Genomic DNA, 23,016 nt, shown 5'->3' on the forward strand with positions numbered 1-23,016 from the left:
CTGACTAACCCCTCTTTTCCTCTTCCACTCCCTTCTGCATCACCCTGGCTTGCTCCCTTTATTCATCATGTACATATTATTATTTTTACATATCTGTAAATTTATATTAATGTCTGCCTCCCCCTCGAAACTGCAAGCTCGTCGTGTGCAGGAAATGTGTCGCTTCTGAGCGCTTAGTAGAGTGCTCTGCAAACAGTGAGCACTCAAATATGATTGACTGACTGACAGCAAGATCCTCTTTGCGTAGTGTTAGAGAACAGATACAGAAGCAGAATTAATTTTGGCTTGCCGACTGCAATTTTTCTCACCATTTTTGGAACCAAAAGGTGACATTCCTACACAATGTGAGTCAGATCCTTAGGTCTCGCTGACTTCTGGAGACGGCCAAATTGGGTTCTTGGGGAGCCCCGCGCTCTTCCTTGTTTCAGGATGGTTTGGTCGGTAGTACCTAGATAATTCCATGACACAGTGATGTCCCGAAGCCCCCACAACGTCTGTGATGAACCATGGGAGTTTTATGTGCCCTTCCATATTTGCTTCCTCAACATCTTCACACCGAAGTGCTTGTCATGAATTTCAATTTCTGTTCCTCTTTACCTGTCTGGTGGCCATATTTAGGCTTCTTTAACTTGAGAAGTCACAAGGCCTAGTGGAAAGAGGAAAGGCCCAGAAACAGAGGACCTGGGTTCTAATCCTGTCTCTGCCATTTAACTGCTGTGTGACCTTAGGCAAGTCATTTCACTTCTCTCTGCCTCACTTAGCTCATCTAAAAAATGGGGTTTCGATGTGTGTTCTTCTTCCTACTTAGACTGAGAGCCCTGTGAGGGACAGGGACTGTGTCTGACCTGATCGTCTTGTATCTTCCTCAGTGCTTGGAACAGTGTTTGTCACATAGTAAGCACTTAAATATTATTATTATCATTAATATTAATAATTCTCCCCTTTCTGCACATTTTTAGCACTGTCATCATCAGTCATTGGCCATGTCTGCTTTTGGATTTCTGCCTAAATGTTCCTCAGCTCTCCGTCATATCTTTTCTTAGGGTTTAGGTTAGTTGATTTAGTTAAGGCCTGCTGTGTTTTCTGAGTCAAGAGTCCATCAGTCAATCAATTAATAGCATCTATTGAGCACTTGCTGTGTGCAGAGCACTGTATTAAACTCTTGAGAAAGTAAAAAACAACAGAGTTGGTAGAGCCAGTCCACGTTCACAACAAACCTCTAGCCTATAGAGGGAAAACAGATATTAAAATAGATTAGAGATAGGGAAAATAGTAGAGTATAAGATTTTTTACATAAGGTATATCAAAGTGCGTCAGCGTTCTAGACTGAAAGCTCGTGAGCAAGAAATATGTCTATTAGATTGTACTCTCCCAAATGCTTAGTACAGGGCTCAGCACACAGAAAGTGTTCCATAAATATGATTGCTTGATTAAGGGGTACAGCTTTTTACTTGAAACACCTGGGCAAATCTAAAAAACCTGTTCTCCCAGCCAATATTCCTGCTCCTCTGGACTGTGTTTAGCTTTGATAAGTTTTCTTTACAAAGGGCAGAGTGTGGCTTCGGCTAGACTAATTTTCCTCCACCCCTGATTACCTTCATCTCCCTAATTCCTGACCTCTATAGCTCCCTGGGTTCCCCCGTCTGCACACTGGGGTAAAAAGTCAATGTTTATCAAACAAAAGTACCATTTGCTTTGGCCAGTCACTGATCTGTTATTAGTCCCTCCTGGGAAGAAAACAGTCTGGAGTATTTCTGTCGAGTTACTGTCTTATTGATGTCTTGTTTTGCCAGCTACTTCTCGAATGTTCATAATGATGTCTACATCTGGGAAGGCTTGGATGTCCTAAGGGAAAAATGGCATTGCTGGATAAAGTACTTTAATGAAGGACTATGGTATTTGTTAAGTGTTTACTATGTGCCAAGCACTGTACTAAGGGCTGGGATAATCATCCCAGCTCCTCTACTTGTCTGCTGTGTGACCCTGGGCAAGTCACTTCACTTCTTTGTGCTTCACTTATCTCATCGGTAAAATGGGGGTTATTACTGTGAACCCCTGATTAGCTTGTATGTTCCCCATTACTTAGTACAGTGCCTGGCACATAATAAGCGCTTAACAAACAACATTCTTTTTTTTAAAAAAAAAGTCCCACATGGAGCTCATAGTCTAAGTGGGAGAACAGATATTGAATCCCCATTTACAGATGAGAGACCTGAGGCACAGAAAAGAAAGCCCTTGTATTTTATCGATTTATGCTCTACGGGTTATTGATGAAGCCCAGGGAATGATCCTTCTTTTTCATACACAATAGATAAGGCAAAAAGAGATCAATACATTTGGGCCTGGACAAGTTTCCCCAAGATCCTTGCTGGAACCTTCCAGATTCCCAAGAGATGAAAATGTCTCTCTTATGGAGATTAAAGAAAGTGTCTTTCTCCTATAGTTTTCCTAGAAGTCCTTGTGTTGTGGACTATTCTTGTTGGAAATAGCTTTACGTTTGTCTCTCTCATTAGAATGAAAGCTCCCTGTGGGCAAGGAACGTGCCACTTTATTATTCATTCATTCAATCGTATTTATGGAGCGCTTACTGTGTGCAGAACACTGCATGATCTCGGACAGTGCACTACACCTAATGAGTTCTCAATAAATGTTATTTATTACCACTAAGAGAACAGAAGAGAATCGTGAATTTTCTTTATGTTCTTTTTTTAATCTTTCAATATTCCATACAAAGAGGCCAAAGTGACATATAATTCTGACTGGATCTTTGCTCTCGCAACTTTGAACCTTGTTCTCCTCTTTCACATGCCCCAGGAGGACAGAATCATGTGATCACTTCAGAGTTCCCCAGTCTTTTCCTTCCCTCAGACATAAGGTTAGAGCCAGAGTCAATCAGCAGCACTGAGATATTGGGGTCTCACCTTCTCCAAGCCAGTGACCCTTCCTACCCCCACTTTAAAACAGCTGGGGCTCGGGGACAGGTGGTTCCCACCATCCTCTCTTCCCTAGAGTCCCAAGCGCTGCAGGCGGAGACATACTGGGGTCTGTCACCCTCCTTTTCACTGTCCTGCTACCTGGTAAGTAGGTTGCTTTACTCCTAGTTTAGCATCTTTTGGGGCTTCTTCCTCCATCTCCTCCTTTTTCTCCTCCTCCTTCTCCTCCTCTTAATCCTAGTTTAGCTTCTTCTGGGGCTTCTTCCTCCATCTCCTCCTTTTTCTCCTCCTCCTTCTCCTCCTCTTAATCCTAGTTTAGCTTCTTCTGGGGCTTCTTCCTCCATCTCCTCCTCTTTCTCCTTCTCTTCCTCTTCTTCCTCCTCCTCTTTGTCCTCACCTCAGCCATTTCCTTTCTGCCCCCATCTCAACTGTCCAGATGGCACTCACCCTGGTCTCCATTACCTTGCCACTAGACTATGCTGATTCACAAATGGGGTGGGCCTCAGGGCACCTCCCCTTAACCTCTATCATCCCCAAACGAGCACTGAAGAGGAGCAAGCTGGGGGGTTACAACTCTAACAGCCCACCTGGAACTGAATGAAAGGAATGAATCCTGAGTTACTTGTTCACCTCCCATTAGTTATATACAAATATTAGTTATAGTCTTTATATTCTCTGACTGGTTCTCCATCCAGCACTAGATTCACCCACCTGATGATAAACTCCTTGAGGCCAAGGTCTGTGTCTTTCAGTCCTATTGTCCTCTCACTTAGTACAGTGCTCTGAAGACATTCAGTGCACATTCACTCATTCATAATAATAATAATGAAGGTATTTGTTAAGCACTTACTTTGTGCCCAATACTGTTCTAAGTGCCGGGATAGATACAAGGTAATCAGGTTGTGCCACCTGGGGCTCACCGTCTTAATCCCCATTTTACAGATGAGGTAACTGACACAGAGAAGTTCAGTGGCCTGCCCGAGGTCACACAGCGGACAAGTGGCGGAGCCGGGAATAGGACTCAGGTCCTCTGACTCCCAAGCCCTTTCTACTGAGCCATATTGCACTTACTGTGGGCAAAGCACTGTACTAAGTGCTGAGCCCACAACAATAAGCAGTGACAATCCCCGTGGACAACGAACTGACTGGCATTTCAATGCAGTACAGGCAAGATCATGTCATTTCTCTCAGGATTGCTCAAGAAGCCTACAGGGGAGTGTGACAGGGTGTCTCTGCTGCCCCTGCCATTCCTCTGCTTCTCCGATGTGCCTCGTCTCTTTTTCCTCCCAGCTCTCCCTGGCAGAGAGCACACAATGCCCATGTGACCACACTAGGAAGTCCAATCGCCTCTCCCCTCCAACCCCCATCGAAAGACAAGAAGCCCAGCCGCTCGACGGAGGGGAGAGCTTGGTGGCTCACTGTTCCAACTTCAGGGTTCCAGTCCCCACTTTGAACCCCCCGGGGCCTCGGGGACAAGTGAGAACCACCACTGTCCCCTCTCTCGCCTCTCTCCCAGAGCCCCGAGAGCTACAGGCAGAGACATGCTCGGGTCTGTCACCCTCCTTCTCGCCACCCTGCTCCATGGTAAGTGGGCTGCTTTCGCCCCAGGTTAGCTTTCTGTAAGACTGGACCCCTCTTCCTTTTTCTTCTCTCCCTCTTCCTCCTGCTCTCCCTCACCATGGCTGTTGGCTTTCTGCCCCCATCAAGCTGCCCAGACGGCACTCATTCTGGACCAGCCCACCTTTTCCATCACCAAAAACACCGGCAAATCCGCAACGATCCCCTGCAAGTTTTCCGAAAAAAAGATCACGTACGTCCACTGGTATCGCCAACAGCCTGGGGAAGCTCCCCAGCGCCTGCTCTACTATGACCTGGCCAACTCGCAAACTACGGTGGATTCAAGATTCGACTCAAAGAATATCTATGCTTACAAGTACCAAGATAGAAGCTGCATGCTGGTGGTTGAGAAACTGGGTGTGAGTGATGCTGGCATCTATTACTGTGCCAGCTGGGACACCACGGTGACACAGCTCCCTTCGCCTCCCATACAAAAAATCACTCCCTGTGGTCACCAGAAGCCAGGCCTCTGCCCTTCACAGACCCAAGCACTGAATCTCACTCCCTGCTTCAGGCTCCTGGACAAATTAAGGGGGCCAGGTAGTTTTCTGGAGGAAACGGGTGACAGCAAGTCCTAGTAGAAAGAACGCAGGCCTGGGAGCCAAAGGACGTGGGTTCTAATCCTGGCTGCACCATGTACCTGCTGTGAGACCCTGGGCAAACTCACAACTTCTCTGTGCCTCTGTGGCCTCATCTGTAAAATGGGGATTAAGAATGTGAGCCCCATGCAAGATAGGCACTGTGTCCAACCCCATGTCCTTGTAATAATAATAATGATGTCATTTATTAAGCGCTTACTATGTGCAAAGCACTGTTCTAAGTGCTGGTAGCCACCCCAGCACTTAGTTCAGTGCCTAGCACATAGTATCTGCTTAACAAATACCACAATTATCATTATTATTACTCGGCTGCACAGAATCACTGAACGAAAGCATTCAGTCCTCGGCTCCCTAATCCTCAAGAAGAGTCCAGCCAGAAGATCCGAGGCTTGAGAGTGGCCAACGTAACTTGTTCTGTTTATTTCTCTGCAGTCGCGAGGCCAATCCATAGGATCTACAGAGGGTCTACAGGGCACTGTATTAAGCACTGTACTTCTCCCCAGTCCTCCTCTCCCCGACCCATCCCTGATAGCCTGTGCTATCTGTGCCCCCAAAATGGGAAATGGGGAGAAATGGGAAGAAAAAACGGTCTGAAGGTATTCTGGAAGTGGAGGGGTGGCAGAGGGAAGTGAGGCGGACATTTCACCTCTTCCTCCTCCCAGTTCTCCCTGGTGGCCAATAAACATTCAGTCACCATGTGACCACACTCTGGTTCCCCGTCACCTTTATCTTCCACCGCTCCAACCCCTGAGCCCCAGAGTCGCCGGTCCCACTTCAGACCACTTGGAGCTCAGGAACAGGTGGGAACCACCACCCTCTCCCCTTTGCATCCTCCCCAGAGCCCCAACTGCTGCAGGCGGAGACATGCTGGCATCCGTCACCCTCCTTCTCGCCTCCCTGCTCCCTGGTAAGTCGGCTGCTTCCACCCTGGTTTAGTTCCCCTTGGATCTTTGTCCTCCTCCTCATCTCAGACTTTTACTTCCTGTCCTCATCCCAGCTGGAGAGACGGCTCTCTCCCTGAACCAGCCAGTGGTCTCCATCAGCAGACAGTACGGGATGTCCGCAACGATTCTCTGCGAGTTTTCTGACAGTAAGAGCAGTTACATCCACTGGTATCGCCAGCAGCCCGGGAAGGCTCCCCAACGCATTCTCTACTACAACATACGCACATCGCAAACCACGATGGATTCAGGATTTAGCTCTTGGAAATTCCAACCTGACAAGATTGATGATAAGAGCTGCACCCTGCTGATCAAGGACCTGGGCTGGAGTGATACCGGCATCTATTACTGTGCCATCTGGGACTCCACGGTGACACAGGTCCCTCTGCCCCTCATACAAAAACTCACTCTGTGGTCACGGGGGGCAGGGGCTGCCCTCTACCATTCCAGCAATGAATTTCACCCCCTGTTTCAGACTCCTTGGCAAAGTAGCAGGGTTGGGGTTAATTTCTGGAGAAAACAGGTCCAAACTGCCGCTCTTTCCGGGTAGAACAATCACAGAGGCCCCACTGACATTAACCAGAGGTTGGGCATAGAGCACAATTCCCACCATCCCCTTCTCAGACACTGGTGGCCTCCCCCTCCCGGTCTACCTGGTCAGATGTCACCGTCGCCTCCAAGGGTCAGGGTCTGTGGAAGGACGCTCTGATTCTCTTGTCCTGTGGGCTCTGGGCCAACTCAGAATTCTCCCTAAGCCCCAACCACCCCCCAGGGATCACTCTGGGGCCTAAACCTGTGAACTGATAGCAGACAACATGGCTGTGACCAATCCCTTGGCCATCATTCCACAACACCTATCCTATGGCAGAGCTGTGGGTTGAAGTGTGGGTCAACTACCTCTCACTGTGACTCTGGGCTGCCCTGAAAATCACTCCTCTCTCCTTCCCTCATCAAGAACTGGAATTTATTGGGCCCTTCCTGTGTGCCGAACACTCAATTAAATGCTCGGGAGGTAACAGTACAGTAGAACAACACAATCTGGACCCTCAAGGACCTGACAATCTAGTCAGGGGAGACAGACACTAAAATAAATTATAGGTAAATAAATGACAGAGTCCGGGACAGTTATTGCGTGTCATCTCTGATTATCTTCTATCCACCCCGGTGTTCAGTACAATGCTTGGCACCGAGTAAGATCTTAATTAACTCTACCATTATTACTATTATTATATAAATTGGAAGTTCTTCCTGGCAGGAGATGGGGAAGGGAGTGCGAGGAGTGGGGCTGAAGGTCTTCCACCTCTCCCAGAATCAATCGAGCCCAGTAGTGAGGAGCAAGCAGGAGAGTCTCAACTCTGACAGCCCACGTGGGACTGGATGAGAGGAGAAAGACCCAAGTCCCTGTTTCTTCCATTATTAATTATATTCTCTGTTTCACCATCCAACGTTAGATTCACCCCACACAATTATAAACAGCCTGGCTTAGTGGAAAGAGCACAGGCTTGGGAGTCAGAGGTCGTGGGTTCTAATCCCCGCTCTGGCACTTGTCAGCTCTGTGACTTTAGGCAAGCCGTTTAACTTCTCTGTTCTCAGGTGACCTCATCTATAAAATGGGGATGAAGACTGTAAGCCCCAAGTGGGATGAACTGATTATCTTTTATCTACCCCAGTGCTGAGAATGGTGCTTGGCACATAGTAAGTGCTTAACAAATACCATCATCATCATCATCATCATAAACTCCTTCAAGTCAGGGTCATTCATTCATTCAATCATATTTATTGAGCGTTTACTATGTGCAAAGAACCACACTAAGCTCTTAGTACATGTCACTCTATGCTGTTTTACCTGGGACAGTGCTCTGAACACAGTAGGCATTCAGGACGTACTATTGACTGGCTGCAACTGACAGCTCTGCACATAGTAAGCGCTCAGTAAATAGCATGGATGGATTGATTGACTGACATTCAATATAGTGCAGAGAAGAGGATGTCGTTTGTCTCAGAATTGCTCAAGAAGGCTGCAGTGGAGAATAACGGGGTCTCTCTGCTGTCCCTGCCATCTTTTTGCCTCCCTGACATGCCTCATCTCTTTCTCCTCCTAGCTCTCCCCCTTGGCCAACAAACTCCTACAGACCATGCGAATGCTCCCCGTTACCCCAAACACCTCTCCTCTCCACCCCCCAAAACGGTCAGAAGAAAGAAGCCGAGCCAATCAGCAGAGAGGAAACTTCAGTGACTCACCACTCCAAGCACAAAGTCCCCCATCCCACTTCAGAAAACTTAAGGCTCAGGTACAGGTGGGAATCACCGGCCTCTCTTCCTCGTCCCCTCCTCAGATCCCCGAGCGCTGCAGGCAGAGACGTGCTGGGGTCTGTCATCCTCCTTCTCACCGCGCTGCTCCCCGGTAAGTAATCCTGGGTTAGCTCCCTCTGGAGCTGTGTCCTTATCCGCCTCCTCTTCCTCCTCACCAAAGATGTTTACTTTCTGTCTCCATCTTAGCTGGACAGACGGCCCTCACCTTGGATCAGCCAGTAGTCTCCATTATTAAACACCCAGGAAATTACGCGAAGTTTCTCTGCGAGTTTTCCGACAAGAGTATCACATACATCCACTGGTATCGCCAGCAGCCCGGGAAGGCTCCCCAGCGCCTGCTCTACTAGCACCTGGCCACTTCCGAACACACACTGGAGTCAGGGTTCAGTTCAGAGAAAATCTACGCTTACAAGACCAAAGATCAAAGCTGTACGCTGATGGTCAAGAAACTGGATGTGAGTGATGCTGGCATCTATTACTGTGCCAGCTGGGACTCCAAGGTGACACAGGTCCCTCCGTTCCCCTTACAAAAAGTCACTGTCTGTGGTCACCGGGAGCAGGGCCTGCTTCTCACAGCTCTGGCACTGAATTTCCCCCCCGATTTAGTCTTCTGGGCAAGGTAATGGTGTTCTCATAATAGTTTCTGGAGCAAACAGGTTCAAAGGGCAGTTCTTTCTCTGAAGAAGAACCTCAGTGGGCCCCAGCTGCCTTACCCAGATTTTGGGCACACAGCACATCCTTGGATTCCCATCCTTTCTAAGACACTGGTGGCCTCCTGTTCATGTAGAGCAGATACCACCAGTATCTCCCAAGATCAGTGTTTGTGGCTTTCGTGCCATGTGGGCTCTGGGACAAGCCAGCATCCTCCCTGAGCCCCACTCACCCATTCAGGGATCACACTGAGGCCTAAACCTGTAAACTGACAACGGACAACCTGGCTGGATCCACCCACTCAGCAACCTTTCCACAGCACCTTTCCAGGGACTTTAGAAATACGGGTCAAAGGGTAGGCAAATTTCCCATTACCATGTCCTTGGGCTGTCCCGAAAACCATTTCCCTCTCCTTGCCTCATCCATCAATCCATCACCAGTAGTTAGGGGGTACTTACCGTGTGCAGAACACTGAATTGTGCACTCGGGAGAGTACAGTACAGCCAACAGACACAATCCCCGCCATCAAAGATCTCACAGGGTATGGGGGAGACAGACTATGAGAGTATAGGATTTGTATGTAAGTGTTCTGGGGCTGTGAGTGGGGTGAATGCCAAAGTGCTTAGAGAGGAGCGACTAAAGTGCCTAGATGACACAAAAGGGAGGGAAAATAGGGGGAGGAGATGAATCGTGGAAGGCCTCTCGGAGGAGGTGTGATTTTATTTGGCCTTTGAAAATCAGGAGACTGACAGTCTGTCGATGTAAAACAGGAGGCATTTCCAGGCAGGACAGAGTGTGTGACAAAGAGGTGGTCAACGAGACTGATGAGTTCGAGGCACCGGGAGTAGGTTGGTGTTAGCAGAGCAAAGTATGTGGACTGGGCTGTAGTGTGAGAGGAGAGAGGATCTGTAAGAGGGGCAGAGCTGATCGAACCTCTCTAAGTCCCAGCCTGAAACTGACAGGAAATCTTAGTGACGCCTCTGCCTTCTCCCTGGTTCACTTCCAAAAAGACAGGGTGGTGGAGCCAGAGCAGAGCCCTCTTCTCTGACAATCGGTGTCATGTGCCACTTTGTTACACTGTACCCTCCCAAGGACTTAGTACAGTGCACTGCACACAGAAAGAGCTCAATAAATGCGGTTGATCGACATGCCTACATCGAGCCTCCGTGGACCCCACGTAGAGGGAGTCAGTAACACCCAGAACTGGTGCCCTGTGACCTGCCCACATGCTCTGGGATCTGGGACCTGGAAAGAGGAGGACTAGAGTCCAGCCCAGGATGGAGGTTTGAAAATAACCAACCTAACCTGGTCTGGTCTTTTCTCCACAATCAATAATTCCACCAACTGAGATTAACTACGGAGCACCGATGGTGCACAAAACACTGTAATACATGCTGTGTTGCTCCCAAATCTTTCTCTCCCCCACCCCATCCCCAAACCCCCATGTTAATTTTGCCCCCCGGAACAAGAAAAACAAGAGAAAATGAGTGGAAAAGAAGGGAGGCTTGAAGTTGTGGGGAGAGAGAAATGAGACGAGCACCCCATCTCTTTCTCCTCTCAGCCCTCCCCCGCAGCCACAAGACCATAATAATAACTGTGGCATTTAAGTGTTTACTTTGTGTTAAGTACTGTACTAAGCACTGGGGTGGATACAAATAAATCGGGTTGGAGAGCGTCCGTGTCCCATGTGGGGCTGACAGTTTCAATCCCCATTTTATAGAAGAGTTAACTCAGACACGGAGAGGTAAAGTGACTTGCCCAAGGTCACACAGCAGACAAGCATCGAAGCCCGTAGCAACCAGGTGACTGCACCCTGGTACCCCAATCACCTCCACTCTTCCCTCCCCCCATCCTAGTCACAAGGCAAGAAGCCCAGCCAGTCACGAGAGGTAAAACTTCAGGGACTCACCGCTCCAACCCCAGAGCCCAGGCCTCGCTTCAGCCCAGCCCAGTGGGGCTCAGGGACAGGTGGCAACCACTATCATCTCCTTCTTGCCTCCTCCCCAGAGCTCCAAGCATCATACAAGGAGACATGTTGGGGTCTGTCACCCTCTTTCTTGCTGCCTTACTCCCTGGTAAGTTGGATGCTTTCGCCCCAGGTTAGCTCCGTCTGGAGCCGACTCCTCTCCTCTTCCTCCTTCTCCTCCTTGTCCTCCTCCTCCCCCTCTTCCTTCTCCTCCTCTTTCTCCTCCCACCCTCCTTCTAGTCCTCCACCTCACCAGGCTGTTTGCTTTGTCCCCACCTCACAGCGGGCCAGACAGCCCTCACCCTGGACCAGCCCCTGGTCTCCGTCACCAAAAAGACCGGGAGTGCTGCTACATTTCACTGCAAGTTTTCGGACGCAAAGATCACGTACATCCACTGGTATCGCCAGCAGCCTGGGAAGGGTCCCCAGCGCCTGCTCTACTATAACCTGGTCACATCTCATGCCACGCTGGATGCAGGATTCAGCTCAGATAAGATCTACGTTTCCAAGGCCAAAGATCAAAGCTGTACCTTGCTCGTGAGGAATCTGGACGAGAGGGATGTCGGCAGCTATCACTGTGCCAGCTGGTCCTCCACGGTGACACGGGTCCCTCCGCCCGTCGTACCAAAAAATCGCTGTCTGTGGTCACCAGGAGCAGGGCCCGCCCCCGCCAACCCAGGCACTTAATATCACCCTCCGTTTCCGTCTCCTCCGTAAACTAGGGGGGCTCCAGTTTGGTTTCTGAAACAAATAGGTCCACCTGCAGCTCTTTCTCCAGAGAATCAACCCAGAGGCCCCACCCGCCTTAGCCAGTGATTGGGGAAAGAGCACAGTTCCCACCTGTCTCATTCTCAGATGCAGCTGGCCTCCTAGTCCCGCTCTACCTAAGCAGATGCTACCAGTTAGTGGCTCTTCTGCCTTCTCCCCAGGTTCGCTTCAGAAGAGACCGGGTGGTGGAGTCAGAGCAGAGCACTGTTCTCTGGTGATGGGGTCCTATTAACTTTCCTGAGTGCTCATTAACATGGGGGTCATTAACTCCCAGAGCTGGTAGCTCCAAGAGTCTAGGGCCCACTTTATGCTCTCTGCCCACGCGCCCTGAGGTCCAGCCGCTGGCACACTCATCCCGGCCTCGGCTGAAGAGGACTAACAATAACAGTAATAATAATTGTGGTATTTGTAAAGCGCTTGCTACGTGCCAGGTACTGAACTGAGTTCTAGGGTAGATACGAGATAATCGAGTTGGACCCAGTCCCTGTACCACATAGGGATCACAGTCTTAATCCCCATTTTAGAGAGGAGGTAACTGAGGCACAGATAAGTAAAGTGACTTGCCCACAGCAGATGAGTGGCGGAGCCAGGAACTAGAACCCAGTTCCTCCGATTCCCAAGACAATGCTCTTTCCAATGAGCCATGCTGCCAGAGGCCGGTCTTTAAGTCGGAGATTTTAAAGTGCCCTGCCCTAACATGTTCTGATCATTTTTCTGCCATCGATCAATCCACCGATTCATAAAATGTAAAGCGGGTCTACGGTGCACAGAACACTGTACTAAGCACTGCGTTTCTCCCCAACCCTCCTATCTCCAACCATCCATCCCCAAACCTTTGAGCTATTCTGTGCCAGGAAAACATGAAAACGGCAGTAAAATTGGGAAGAAAGGTTGCTCTGAAAGGCATCTCGTAGTGGAAGGTGGCAAGAGAAAGGAGATGGATGGCTCATTTCTTTCTCCTCCCAGCTCTCCCTCAGAGCCAACCAGCATTCAGAGACCATGTGACCGCATCTCGATTCCCCCGTCAACTCCCCCGTTCAACTCCCATCCCAGTCAAAAGCCAAGGAGCCCCGCCAATCAGCAGAGCGGAGGCCTCGGTGACTCACCAGTCCGACCCTCAGGACCCCAGGCCCACTTCAAACCACCGAGGGCTCAGGTGCAGGTGGAAACCACCACCGTCTCCACCTCAGATCCCCAAGTGCTGCAGGCCGAGATATGCTGGGGTCTGTCACCCTCTTTCTTGCTGCCCTGCTCCCTGGTAAGTCGGATGCTTTCACCCCACGTTAGCTCCATCTACAGCTGCCTCCTCCTCTCTTTCTCCTCCTCCTTCTCCTGCTCTTTCTCCTCCATCTCCTTCTAGTCTTCCACCTCACCGTGGCTGTTTGCTTTGTCCCCGCTTCACAGTGGGCCAGACAGCCCTCACCCTGGAACAGCCCGTGGTTACCATTACCAAAAAGACCGGGAGCAGGGTTACATTTCTCTGCAAATTTTCTGACACAAAGATCAAGTACATCCACTGGTATCGCCAGCAGCCTGGGAAGGCTCCCCAGCGCCTGCTCTACTATGACCTGGCCAACTCACAACCCAAACTGGATGCAGGATTCAACTCTAACAAAATCCATGCCTACAAGATTAATGATCGAAGCTGTACCCTGGAAGTTCAGAAGCTGGACTTGAGTGACGCCGCCACCTATTACTGTGCCAGCTGGGACTCCACGGTGACACAGTTCCCTCCACCCCCAAAACAAAAAAAAACTGCTGTCTGTGGTCACCAGGAGCAGGGCCTGCCCCCAACAGCTCCAACAGTGAATCTCACCCCCTGTTTCAGTTTTGTGGTCAAACTAAGCAGGGCCTCGCATTGGTTTCTGGCACAAACAGTTCCAAACTGCAGCTCTTTCTCCGGAGATCAATCCTAGCAGCTCCACCTTAGCCGGAGGTTGGACACAGAGCACAGTTCCCACCGTCCCCTCCTCCGATTCTGGTGGCCTCTCAGTCCTGCTCTGCCTGAGCAAACGCCGCCGTCGTCTCCAAGGGTCAGGGTCTGCACTATGTTTCTCATATTCCATGAGCTCTGGGACCACACAGCATCCTCCCCGAGCCCCACTCCCCCACCCAGGGATCGCTCTGGGGCCTAAGCCTATAAATGGACAACCTGGCTGAGACCAGCCACTTGGTCCCATTTCGCCTATTCTGGGGACCCTAGATCGATGGGTCAAAATGTGAGCCAACCACCTCTCTTATCCCCTCAGGCTATCCTGAAAATCACTTCTCTCTCCTTTCCCCATCACTCAATCGATCAATTAATCTCCGGTAGTCTCTGACCACTTACTATGTGCAGAACACTGGATGAAATGCTTGGGACACTGTATTTCAAAAGACCGACACAATCTCGTCCCTTGAGGACCTGCCAATCTAGCTGGGAGATACGGACACTAAAGTAAATTGCCGATTAGCCAATGGCAGAGTTTGGGATATGGATTGGTCATCTCCGTCTTCTATCTGCCCCAGTGCTTGGTGCTTGGCCCGTAGCAAGCTCTTAACAGAAACCTCCATTATTAGTATTATCATTATGTAGACTGGGAGTCCTACCTGCCCACAGATAGAAGGGGAGAGCAGGGAGCGGGGCCGTTGCTCAGGAACGCACACTTTCCCAGGACCAATCGAGCATCAGAGAGGAACAAACTGGAGGGTCACAACTCTCAAAACCCAACTGGAATTGGATGAAATGAGAAAAAACTCAGTCATTAGTTATATTACGTTACTGGTTCTCCACCCAGCTTTAGATTCACCCCACCCCAACTGCAAACCCCTCTAACTTTAAGGTTCATGCTGTTCAGTCTTTTTGTCCTCTCTCTGTTCAGGGATCTAAACACAGGAGGTGTTCAGTACATATTACTGACTTTCCCATACTTTCAGGCAGTACAAACGAGATCGTGTCATTTCTCTCGGGATTGCTCAAGAAGACCGCAGTGGCATATGATGGGATCTCTCTGCTGCCCCTGCCAACCCTCTGCCTCTGTGACGTGCCTCATCTCTTTCTCCTCACAGCTCTCCGCCGTGGCCAACAAGCATTCAGCCATGATGTGATCGCACTTCAGTACACCTATCACCTCTCCCGTCCATTCTCCAGCCCAGTAAAAAGACAGGAACCTCAGCCAATCAACAGAGCGGAGATCTCGGGGATTCAGCGCTCCAACCACCGGGACCCTGGTCCCACTTCATACCACTTGGGGCTCAGAGACAGGTGGGAACTAAGGTCGTCTCCTCCTCAGAGTCCCGAGCACTCAGACAGAGACATGCTGGGATCTGTCACCCTCCTTCTTGCTGTCCTGCTGCCCGGTAAGTCGGCTGCTTTCACTCCCCTCTGGACTGTGAGATCACTGTGGCCAGAGAATCTGTCTGTTTAATGTTGTGTTGTACTCTCCCAAGTTTTTAGTACAGTGCTCTTCACGTAGTAAGTGCTCAATAAATATGATTGAATAAATGAATGAAAGCTCCAATTGGAGCTGCATTTTTCTCTTTCTGCTGATTCTCCTTCTCCTCCACACCAGGGTCGTTTACTTTCTTTCCTCATTGCAGCCGGACAGACAGCCCTCACCCTGAACCAGCCCTTGAGCTCCATCACTAAAAAGTCAGGGAGGTATGCAAGGCTTCCCTGCGAGCTTTCTGACAAAAGCATCACGTACATCCACTGGTATCTCCAGCAGCCTGGGAAGGCTCCCCAGCGCCTGCTCTACTATAACCTGGCCACGTCTGCATCTACACCAGAATCGGGATTTACTTCAGACAAAATCTACGCTTATAAGACAAAAGATCAAACCTGCATGTTGGTAGTGGAAAAACTCGGTATAATTGATGCTGGCATCTACTACTGTGCCAGCTGGGACTCCACGGTGACAAAGGTCCCTCTGTTCCTCCTACAAAGAAACACTGTCTGTGGTCACCAGGAGCAGGGCTCGCCCCCCACAGCTCCCACAGTAAATCTCACTATTTCAGGCCCCTTGGCAAGCCAAGTGGAGTCTCCGATTGGTTTCTGGAGCAAACAGTTTTGAACTGTTGAGAGAAGAGCAAGGATCGGGAGGAGGGGAAGAACCGATTCGTCCTCTCTCAGGTCCTGACGGCAACAGATCTGAAATCTTAGTGACTCCTCTGCCTTCTTCCCAGGTTCACTTGTGAGGAGACTGAGTGGTGGAGCCAGAGGAGAGAACTGTTCTGTGATGCCTGCCCTGAGCCACCATGATCCCCATGTCGGGATCATTACCATACAGAGCTGGTGCTCCGTTCCAGGTAGCTACATGGGTTCAAATCTCTCTTGCTGCCCCCTGCCCACATGCCCAGGAGTCTAGGCACCAATACTCTCATCCCGGTCTTGAATGATGACTAGAGTCCACCCTGAAGTGTGGAGGTTTGAAAGTGGCCACCTAACGTTCCGATCATTTCCTCACAATCAACCTACGAATTGAGAGAATCTACTAGGTGTCTGTGGTTCCCAGAGCACTGTAGTAAGCACTGTGCTTCTCCCCCATTCTACTCTCTCCAACCACCCAGCCCCAATTCCCTGAGCTACTTTGTGCCAGCAAAACACGAAAACTGCGGTAAAACTGGGAAGAAAGGATATTCCGAAGGGTGTCTCATAGTGGAAGGTGGCAAGGGAAAGGAGATGGATGCCTCTTCTTTTTCTCTTCCTAGCTCTACCTCAGAGCCAACCAGCATTCAGCTTCCATGTGACAGCATCTTGGTTCCCCAATCACCTCTCCCTTCTGTCTTCCATCCCAGTCAAAACCACGAGGCCCCGCCAATCAGCAGAGCGGAGACTTCAGTGACTCACCAGTCCAACCCTCAGGGGCCCGAGCCCACTTCAGACCATTGGGGGACAGGTGGGACCCACCACCGTCTTCTCCTCAGAGCACCGAGCGCTGCAGGCAGAGACATGCTGGGGTCTGTCACCCTCTTTCTTGCTGCCTTACTCCCTGGTAAGTTGGATGCTTTCGCCCCAGGTTAGCTCCGTCTGGAGCCGACTCCTCTCCTCTTCCTCCTTCTCCTCCTTGTCCTCCTCCTCCCCCTCTTCCTTCTCCTCCTCTTTCTCCTCCCACCCTCCTTCTAGTCCTCCACCTCACCAGGCTGTTTGCTTTGTCCCCACCTCACAGCGGGCCAGACAGCCCTCACCCTGGACCAGCCCCTGGTCTCCGTCACCAAAAAGACCGGGAGTGCTGCTACATTTCACTGCAAGTTTTCGGACGCAAAGATCACGTACATCCACTGGTATCGCCAGCAGCCTGGGAAGGGTCCCCAGCGCCTGCTCTACTATAACCTGGCCACATCTCAAGCCACGCTGGATGCAGGATTCAGCTCAGAAAAAATCACCACTTACACAACCAGAGACCAAGGCTGCAGCGTGGTGGTACGGAAACTGGTTATGAGTGATGCTGGCACCTATTACTGCGCCACGTGGGACTCCACAGTGAAACAGGCCCCTCTACTCCTCACACAAAAAGGAGCAGGGCCCGCCCCCCACAGCTCTGGCACTGAATCTCACTCGCAATTTCAGGCTCCTCGGCAAACTAACAGGGGCCCCAGGTTGGTTTCCGGAGGAAACAGGTCCAACCTGCCTGCAGCTCTTTCTCTGGAAAACGATCTCAGCAGCCCTACCCACCTTACAATTCCCACCATCCCCTTCTCAGATACCGGTGGCCTCCCAGTCAGCCTCAGTCTGCCCGAACAGATGCTACCACTGTCTCCGTCCGACGGTGTCTGCGGAAGGACTCTGTGGCTCTTCTGTCCCGTGGACTTTGAGACAACCCAGCATCTACCCTGAGCCCCACCCTCCCACTCAGGCCATATTTCTGTGACATTTACTCCAGGGACCCTAGAACTATGGGCAAAATGGTGGCCCAGTAGCCCCTCACTCTGAAAACCACTCCTCTTTCCTTCCCCTATCATTCAATCAATCACTGGTAATTACTGAACACTTATTGTGTGTAGAACATTGAACCAAGTGGTTAAAAATGAGTAATGCCTGCCTTCAAAGAGCTTACAGTTTGGACAGAAAAATAGATTACATGTAGCGGGAAGCAAAAGGACATAAGAATACGTACAAAAGGGCTGTGGCATTGTGAGGTGAGGTGAGTATCAAAGTACTTAGGGGGAACAGACCCAAGTGCAGTTGACTCAGAAGGGAGGGAGAGTAGGGCGAGGGGATGAGAGATTAGAAAGGAAAGGCTTCCTGGACGAGGTGTGATTTTACTGGGGCTCTGAAGGAGGGGAGAGCGGTGGTCTGACGGATAGGAAGAGGAAGACAATTCCAGGCAAGAGCAAGGACATGAGCAGTAAGTGGATGACTAGAGAGATGAGGTCGATGCAGAGAAGCAGCGTGGCTCAGGGGAAAGAGCACGGGCTTGGGAGTCAGAGGTCATGGGTTCAAATTCCGACTTTGCCACTTGTCAGCTGTGTGACTGTGAGCAAGTCACTTCACTTCTCAGTGTCTCAGTTATCTCATCTGTAAAATGGGGATTAAGACTGTGAGCCTCATGTGGGACAGCGTGATTACCCTGTATCTACCCCAGCGCTTAGAACAGTGCTCTGCACCTAGTAAGCACTTTACAAATACCAACATTATTATTATTAAAGGAGGTAGGTTAGTTTTAGGAGAGTGAAGTGCGGGAGCCGGGTTGTAGTAGAAGACAAGCGAGGCTGAACAGGAGGGGTGGAAGTGATCTAACCCCTCTAAGATCTTGACTACAACCAATAGGGAATCTCAGCAGCTTCCCTGTCTTCTCCCTAGATTCACTTCTGAGGAAGCTCCACCACTGTAACAGAGCCATGTTCTCTGGCGATAATGTTGGTATTTAACGTTGGTATCTGTTAAGCGCTTACTATGTGCCGAGCACTGTTCTAAGCGCTGGGGTAGACACAGGGGAATCAGGTCGTCCCACGTGGGGCTCACAGTCTCCATCCCCATTTTACAGATGAGGTAACTGAGGCACCGAGAAGTGAAGTGACTTGCCCAAAGTCACACGGCTGACAAGTGGCCGAGCCGGCTCGGCCATGGGTTTCATATGCCTGTACTGAGTCACAATGAGACACATGTGGAAGTCATTACCAGCCAAACCTGATGCCCTGTGCCAGACTGCTCCAAGGGTCCAGATCTCACTTGGTCGTCCCTGCCTACATGCCCTGGAATCCGGGCACTGACTCGCTCAACCCAGCCTAGTAGGAAGAAGACCAGAGTCCAGCCTGAAAGACGGAGGTTCAAAAATGGCCACCTAAACTCTTTTCCTTATTTCTTCACAACAAATCCACCAATCAATAGCAACTACTGAGAGTCTACAGTGTAGACTGCTATGTAGTAAGTACTGTGCTTCTCTCTAGCCCTCCTCTTCCCCCATCCATCCCCACTACCCTGTCTATCTGTGCCCCAAAATCAAGAAAATCAGAGAAAACTGGAAGAAAAGATAGCCTGAAGGTATTCTGGAAATTGAGGGGTGATGAAGGAAAGTGAACCTCGCTTCCTCCTCCCAGCTCTCCCCATTGGCTAATAATTTATCAGCCACCCTGTGATCACACCTTGGTACCCCAATCACCTGTCCCCTTTGTCCCTCCACCACAGTAGAAACGCAAGAGATCCAGCCAATCAGCTGAGCGGAGGCCTCAGTGACTCACGACTCCAATCCCAATATCCCCAACCCCACTTCAGACCAAGTGGGGCTTAGAGACAGGTGGAAACTACAATCCTCCCTCCTTGTCTCTTTCCCTGAACCCCAAGAGCTGCAGGCAGAGACATGCTGGGGTCTATCACACTCCTTCTTGCTGCTCCGCTTCCTGGTAAGTTGGCTGCTTTCATCCCGAGTTAGCTCCTTATGTAGCTGCCTCCTCCTCCTCTGTCTTCACCTCCTTCTCCTTGTTTTCATCCACATCCTCCTCCTCTTCTCCTCCTCGCCCTCCTTTTCATCCACATCCTCCACCTTGTCCACCTCCTAATCATCCTCCTTCTCTTCCTTCTCCCTCTCCTTTCCTTCCTTACCCTCTTCTTTCCCATGGCCAATTTCTGTCCTCATCGCAGGGGGCCAGACGGCGTTAACCCTGGAACAGCCCACGGTCACCATTACCAGAAAGACCGGGAGCGCTGCAACGTTTATTTGTGAGTTTTCCGACAAAAGCATCAAGTACATCCACTGGTATCGCCAGCAGGAAGGGAAGGCTCCCCGGCGCCTGCTCTACTATAACCTGGTCAACTCACAACCCAGACTGGATACAGGATTCAACTCTAACAAAATCCATGCCTACAAGATTAATGATCAAAGCTGTACCCTGAAAGTCCAGAAACTCGACCCGAGTGATGCTGCCATCTATTACTGTGCCGGCTGGGACTCCACGGTGACACAGTTCCCGCCTTGCCTAAACAAAAAACTGCTTGTCTGTGGTCACCGGGAGCAGGGCCTGCCTCCAACAGATCCAACAGTGAATCTCACCCCCTGTTTCAGTTTTGTGGTCAAACTAAGCGGGGCCTCGCATTGGTTTCTGGCACAGACAGTTCCAAACCGCAGATCTTTCTCTGGATATCAAACTGAGCAGCCCCACCTTAGCCAGAGATTGGGCACAGAGCACTGTTTATTGTTTCATTGTACTCTCCCAAGTGTTTAGTACAGTGTTCTACACACAGTAAGCACTCAGTAAATACGACTGAATGCATAAATGAAAGGTAGCTCCATTTGGAGTTGCATTTTTCTCCTTCTGCTGCTCCTCCTCTACACCAGGGTCATTTACTTTCTTTTCCCATTGCAGCTGGACAGACAGCCCTCACCCTGAACCAGCCATTGAGTTCCATTACTAAAAAGTCAGGGAGGTGTGCAAAGCTTCTCTGCGAGTTTTCTGACAAAAGCATCACGTACATCCACTGGTTTCTCCAGCAGCTTGGGAAGGGTCCCCGCGCCCGCTCTACTATAAGATGGCCACATCTTCATCTACACCAGAATCGGGATTAACCTCAGATAAAATCTATGCTTACAAGACCACAGATCAAAGCTGTAGGTTGGTGGTCGAAAAACTCGGTGTGAGTGATGCTGGCATCTATTATCGTGCCAGCTGGGACTCCACGGTGACACAGGTCCCTCTGTTCCTCCTACAGAAAAACACTGTGGTCACCAGGAGCAGGGCTTGCCCCCCACAGCTCCCACAGTAAATCTCACTATTTCAGGCCCCTTGGCAAGCCAAGTGGAGTCTCCGATTGGTTTCTGGAGCAAACAGTTTTGAACTGTTGAGAGAAGAGCAAGGATCGGGAGGAGGGGAAGAACCGATTCGTCCTCTCTCAGGTCCTGAAGGCAACAGATCTGAAATCTTAGTGACTCCTCTGCCTTCTTCCCAGGTTCACTTGTGAGGAGACTGAGCGGTGGAGCCAGAGAAGAGAACTGTTCTGTGATGCCTGCCCTGAGCCACCATGAGCTCCATGTTGGGGTCATTAACATCCAGAGTTGGTGCTCTGTTCCAAGAAGCTATATGGGTTCAAGTCTCTCTTGGTGCCCCCTGCCCACATGCTCAGGGGTCTAGTCACCAATACCCTCACCCTGGCCTTGAACGAAGAAGACGTTCAAGGATTGATGTTTGAAAGTGGCCACTTTCTGGTCATTTCCCCACAATCAACCATTCCACAAATTGAAAGAATCTACTGGTTGTTTTTGGTGCACAGAACATGGTACTAAGAACTGTGCTTCGCCCCAACCTGGCTCTCTACCGTGTGATAGTTGTATCTCCAGTACTAGAAAAATAGTGGTGGGGAAATGCGAAGAAAAGATGGTTTTAAGGGAGCCTGGAAGCTGTGGGGTGGTGGAGAGAAGTGAGATGGATAATTCATCTCTTTCTTCCTCCCAACAACCCACCTCCCCACTCGCCATGGCCAACAAGCATTCAGCTATCATGTAATTGTACCCAAATAACCCGATCACCTGCCCCCTCTGTCCCCCATCCCAATCAAGACAAGAAGCCGAGCCAATCAGCAGAGCAGAGATATCGATGACGCACGGCTCCAACCGCAAGGTCCCCAGCCACACTTCAGACTACTTGGGACTCAGGAGTGGGTCTTCTCCTCCTCAGAGCCCCAAGGTTTGCAGGCGGAGACATGCTGGGGTCTGTCGCCCTCCTTCTCGTCGCCCTGCTCCCTGGTAAGCCGGCTGCTTTTACCCCAAGTTAGCTCCTTCTCGAAGTGAATCCTTCTCCTCCTCCTCCAACTTCTCCTCCTCCTTCTCCACTTCCTCCTCCTCTTCCTTCTCTTTGTCCTTCTCCTTCTCTTCTCCCTCTTTACAGTGGCAGTTTCCTGTCTTTCCAAATCACAGCCAGGCAGATGGCCCTCACCCTGGACCAGCGAGTGATCTCCATCACCAGACAGGCTGGGAAATCTGCAACATTTATCTGTGAGTTTTCCGACAAAAAGATCAGCTACATCCGCTGGTATCGCCGGCAACAGGGGCAGACTCTCCAGCGACTGCTCTACTATGACCTGACCATGTCTCAACCTAGGTTGGATGCAGGATTCAGTTTGGACGAAATCTCTGCTTACAAGACCAACGGTCAAACCTGCACTTTGGTTGTGTTGAACCTGGGCGAGAGTGATGCCGGCACCTATTTCTGTGCCAGCTGGGACTCCACGGTGACACAGCTCCCTCTGCCCCTCCTACCAAAAATCACTGTCGGGTCATCCGCTCTCAACAATTCAGGCACTGAATCTCACCTCCTGCTTCAGAATTCTTGACAAATGAAGTTGGATCCTGGCTTGTTTTCTGTAGCAAACCGGTCTGTCCTGCAGCTCTTTCTCTAGAGAACAATACCAGCAGCCTTACCAAGGTTAGGCACAGAGCACAATTCCCACCAACCACTTTTCATGCTCTGGTGGCCACCCGGGCCTCCTCTGGCTTAACAGATGTCACCATCATCTCCAAGCAGGACACTCTGGCTCTCATGTCCTGTGGGCTCTGGAACAATCCAGCATCTTCCCTGGGCCTCACCCATCCACCCAGGGATCACTCTGGGGCCTAAACCTGTAAAATGACCAACAGGAACTTGGCTGAGACCACCCACTCAGTCACATTTCCATGACACCTACCCTGAGAACCGTAGAACTACAGTTAAAATGGGAGAAAACTGCCTCTCACTGAGAGTCTGACCCCACCTGAAAACCTCTCTCCTCTCAGGCCTTCCTCAATCAATCTATCAATCAATTACTGGGAAATTTTGAGGAT

The 23,016-nt window shown here is 50.3% G+C and overlaps 1 protein-coding gene and 2 gene segments (V, D, J or C); all 3 read left to right on the forward strand.

The window, feature by feature from the left end:
* The first annotated feature begins 4,240 nt into the window (after positions 1 to 4,240).
* On the forward strand, positions 4,241 to 5,128 carry LOC114813883. The segment is given in 2 exon segments: positions 4,241 to 4,517; positions 4,641 to 5,128. Coding segments are annotated over 2 exon segments (531 nt in total).
* Positions 5,129 to 5,913: 785 nt separating this feature from the next.
* Positions 5,914 to 8,750, forward strand: LOC114813884. The segment is given in 5 exon segments: positions 5,914 to 6,056; positions 6,147 to 6,469; positions 8,193 to 8,278; positions 8,427 to 8,494; positions 8,590 to 8,750. Coding segments are annotated over 5 exon segments (681 nt in total).
* Positions 8,751 to 16,603: 7,853 nt separating this feature from the next.
* LOC114813886 lies at positions 16,604 to 17,603 on the forward strand. Its single transcript, XM_029071389.1, has 2 exons — positions 16,604 to 16,761; positions 16,936 to 17,603. Exons 1-2 carry the CDS (start codon positions 16,719 to 16,721, stop codon positions 17,601 to 17,603), a joined length of 711 nt encoding a protein of 236 aa, XP_028927222.1. The 5' UTR covers positions 16,604 to 16,718.
* The last annotated feature ends 5,413 nt before the right edge of the window (positions 17,604 to 23,016 follow it).

This window comes from Ornithorhynchus anatinus, chromosome 8 (genome assembly GCF_004115215.2).
Source record: "Ornithorhynchus anatinus isolate Pmale09 chromosome 8, mOrnAna1.pri.v4, whole genome shotgun sequence".
Lineage (NCBI taxonomy): Eukaryota > Metazoa > Chordata > Mammalia > Monotremata > Ornithorhynchidae > Ornithorhynchus > Ornithorhynchus anatinus.

What these genes read in the sequence shown, in the direction of transcription:
- LOC114813886 (XM_029071389.1), top strand. Translation starts at nt 16,719, where the DNA reads ATGCTGGGGTCTGTCACCCTCTTTCTTGCTGCCTTACTCCCTG. An exon ending in TCTTGCTGCCTTACTCCCTG is followed by an intron (nt 16,762 to 16,935) that starts GTAAGTTGGATG and finishes CCCACCTCACAG; the next exon opens with CGGGCCAGACAGCCCTCACC.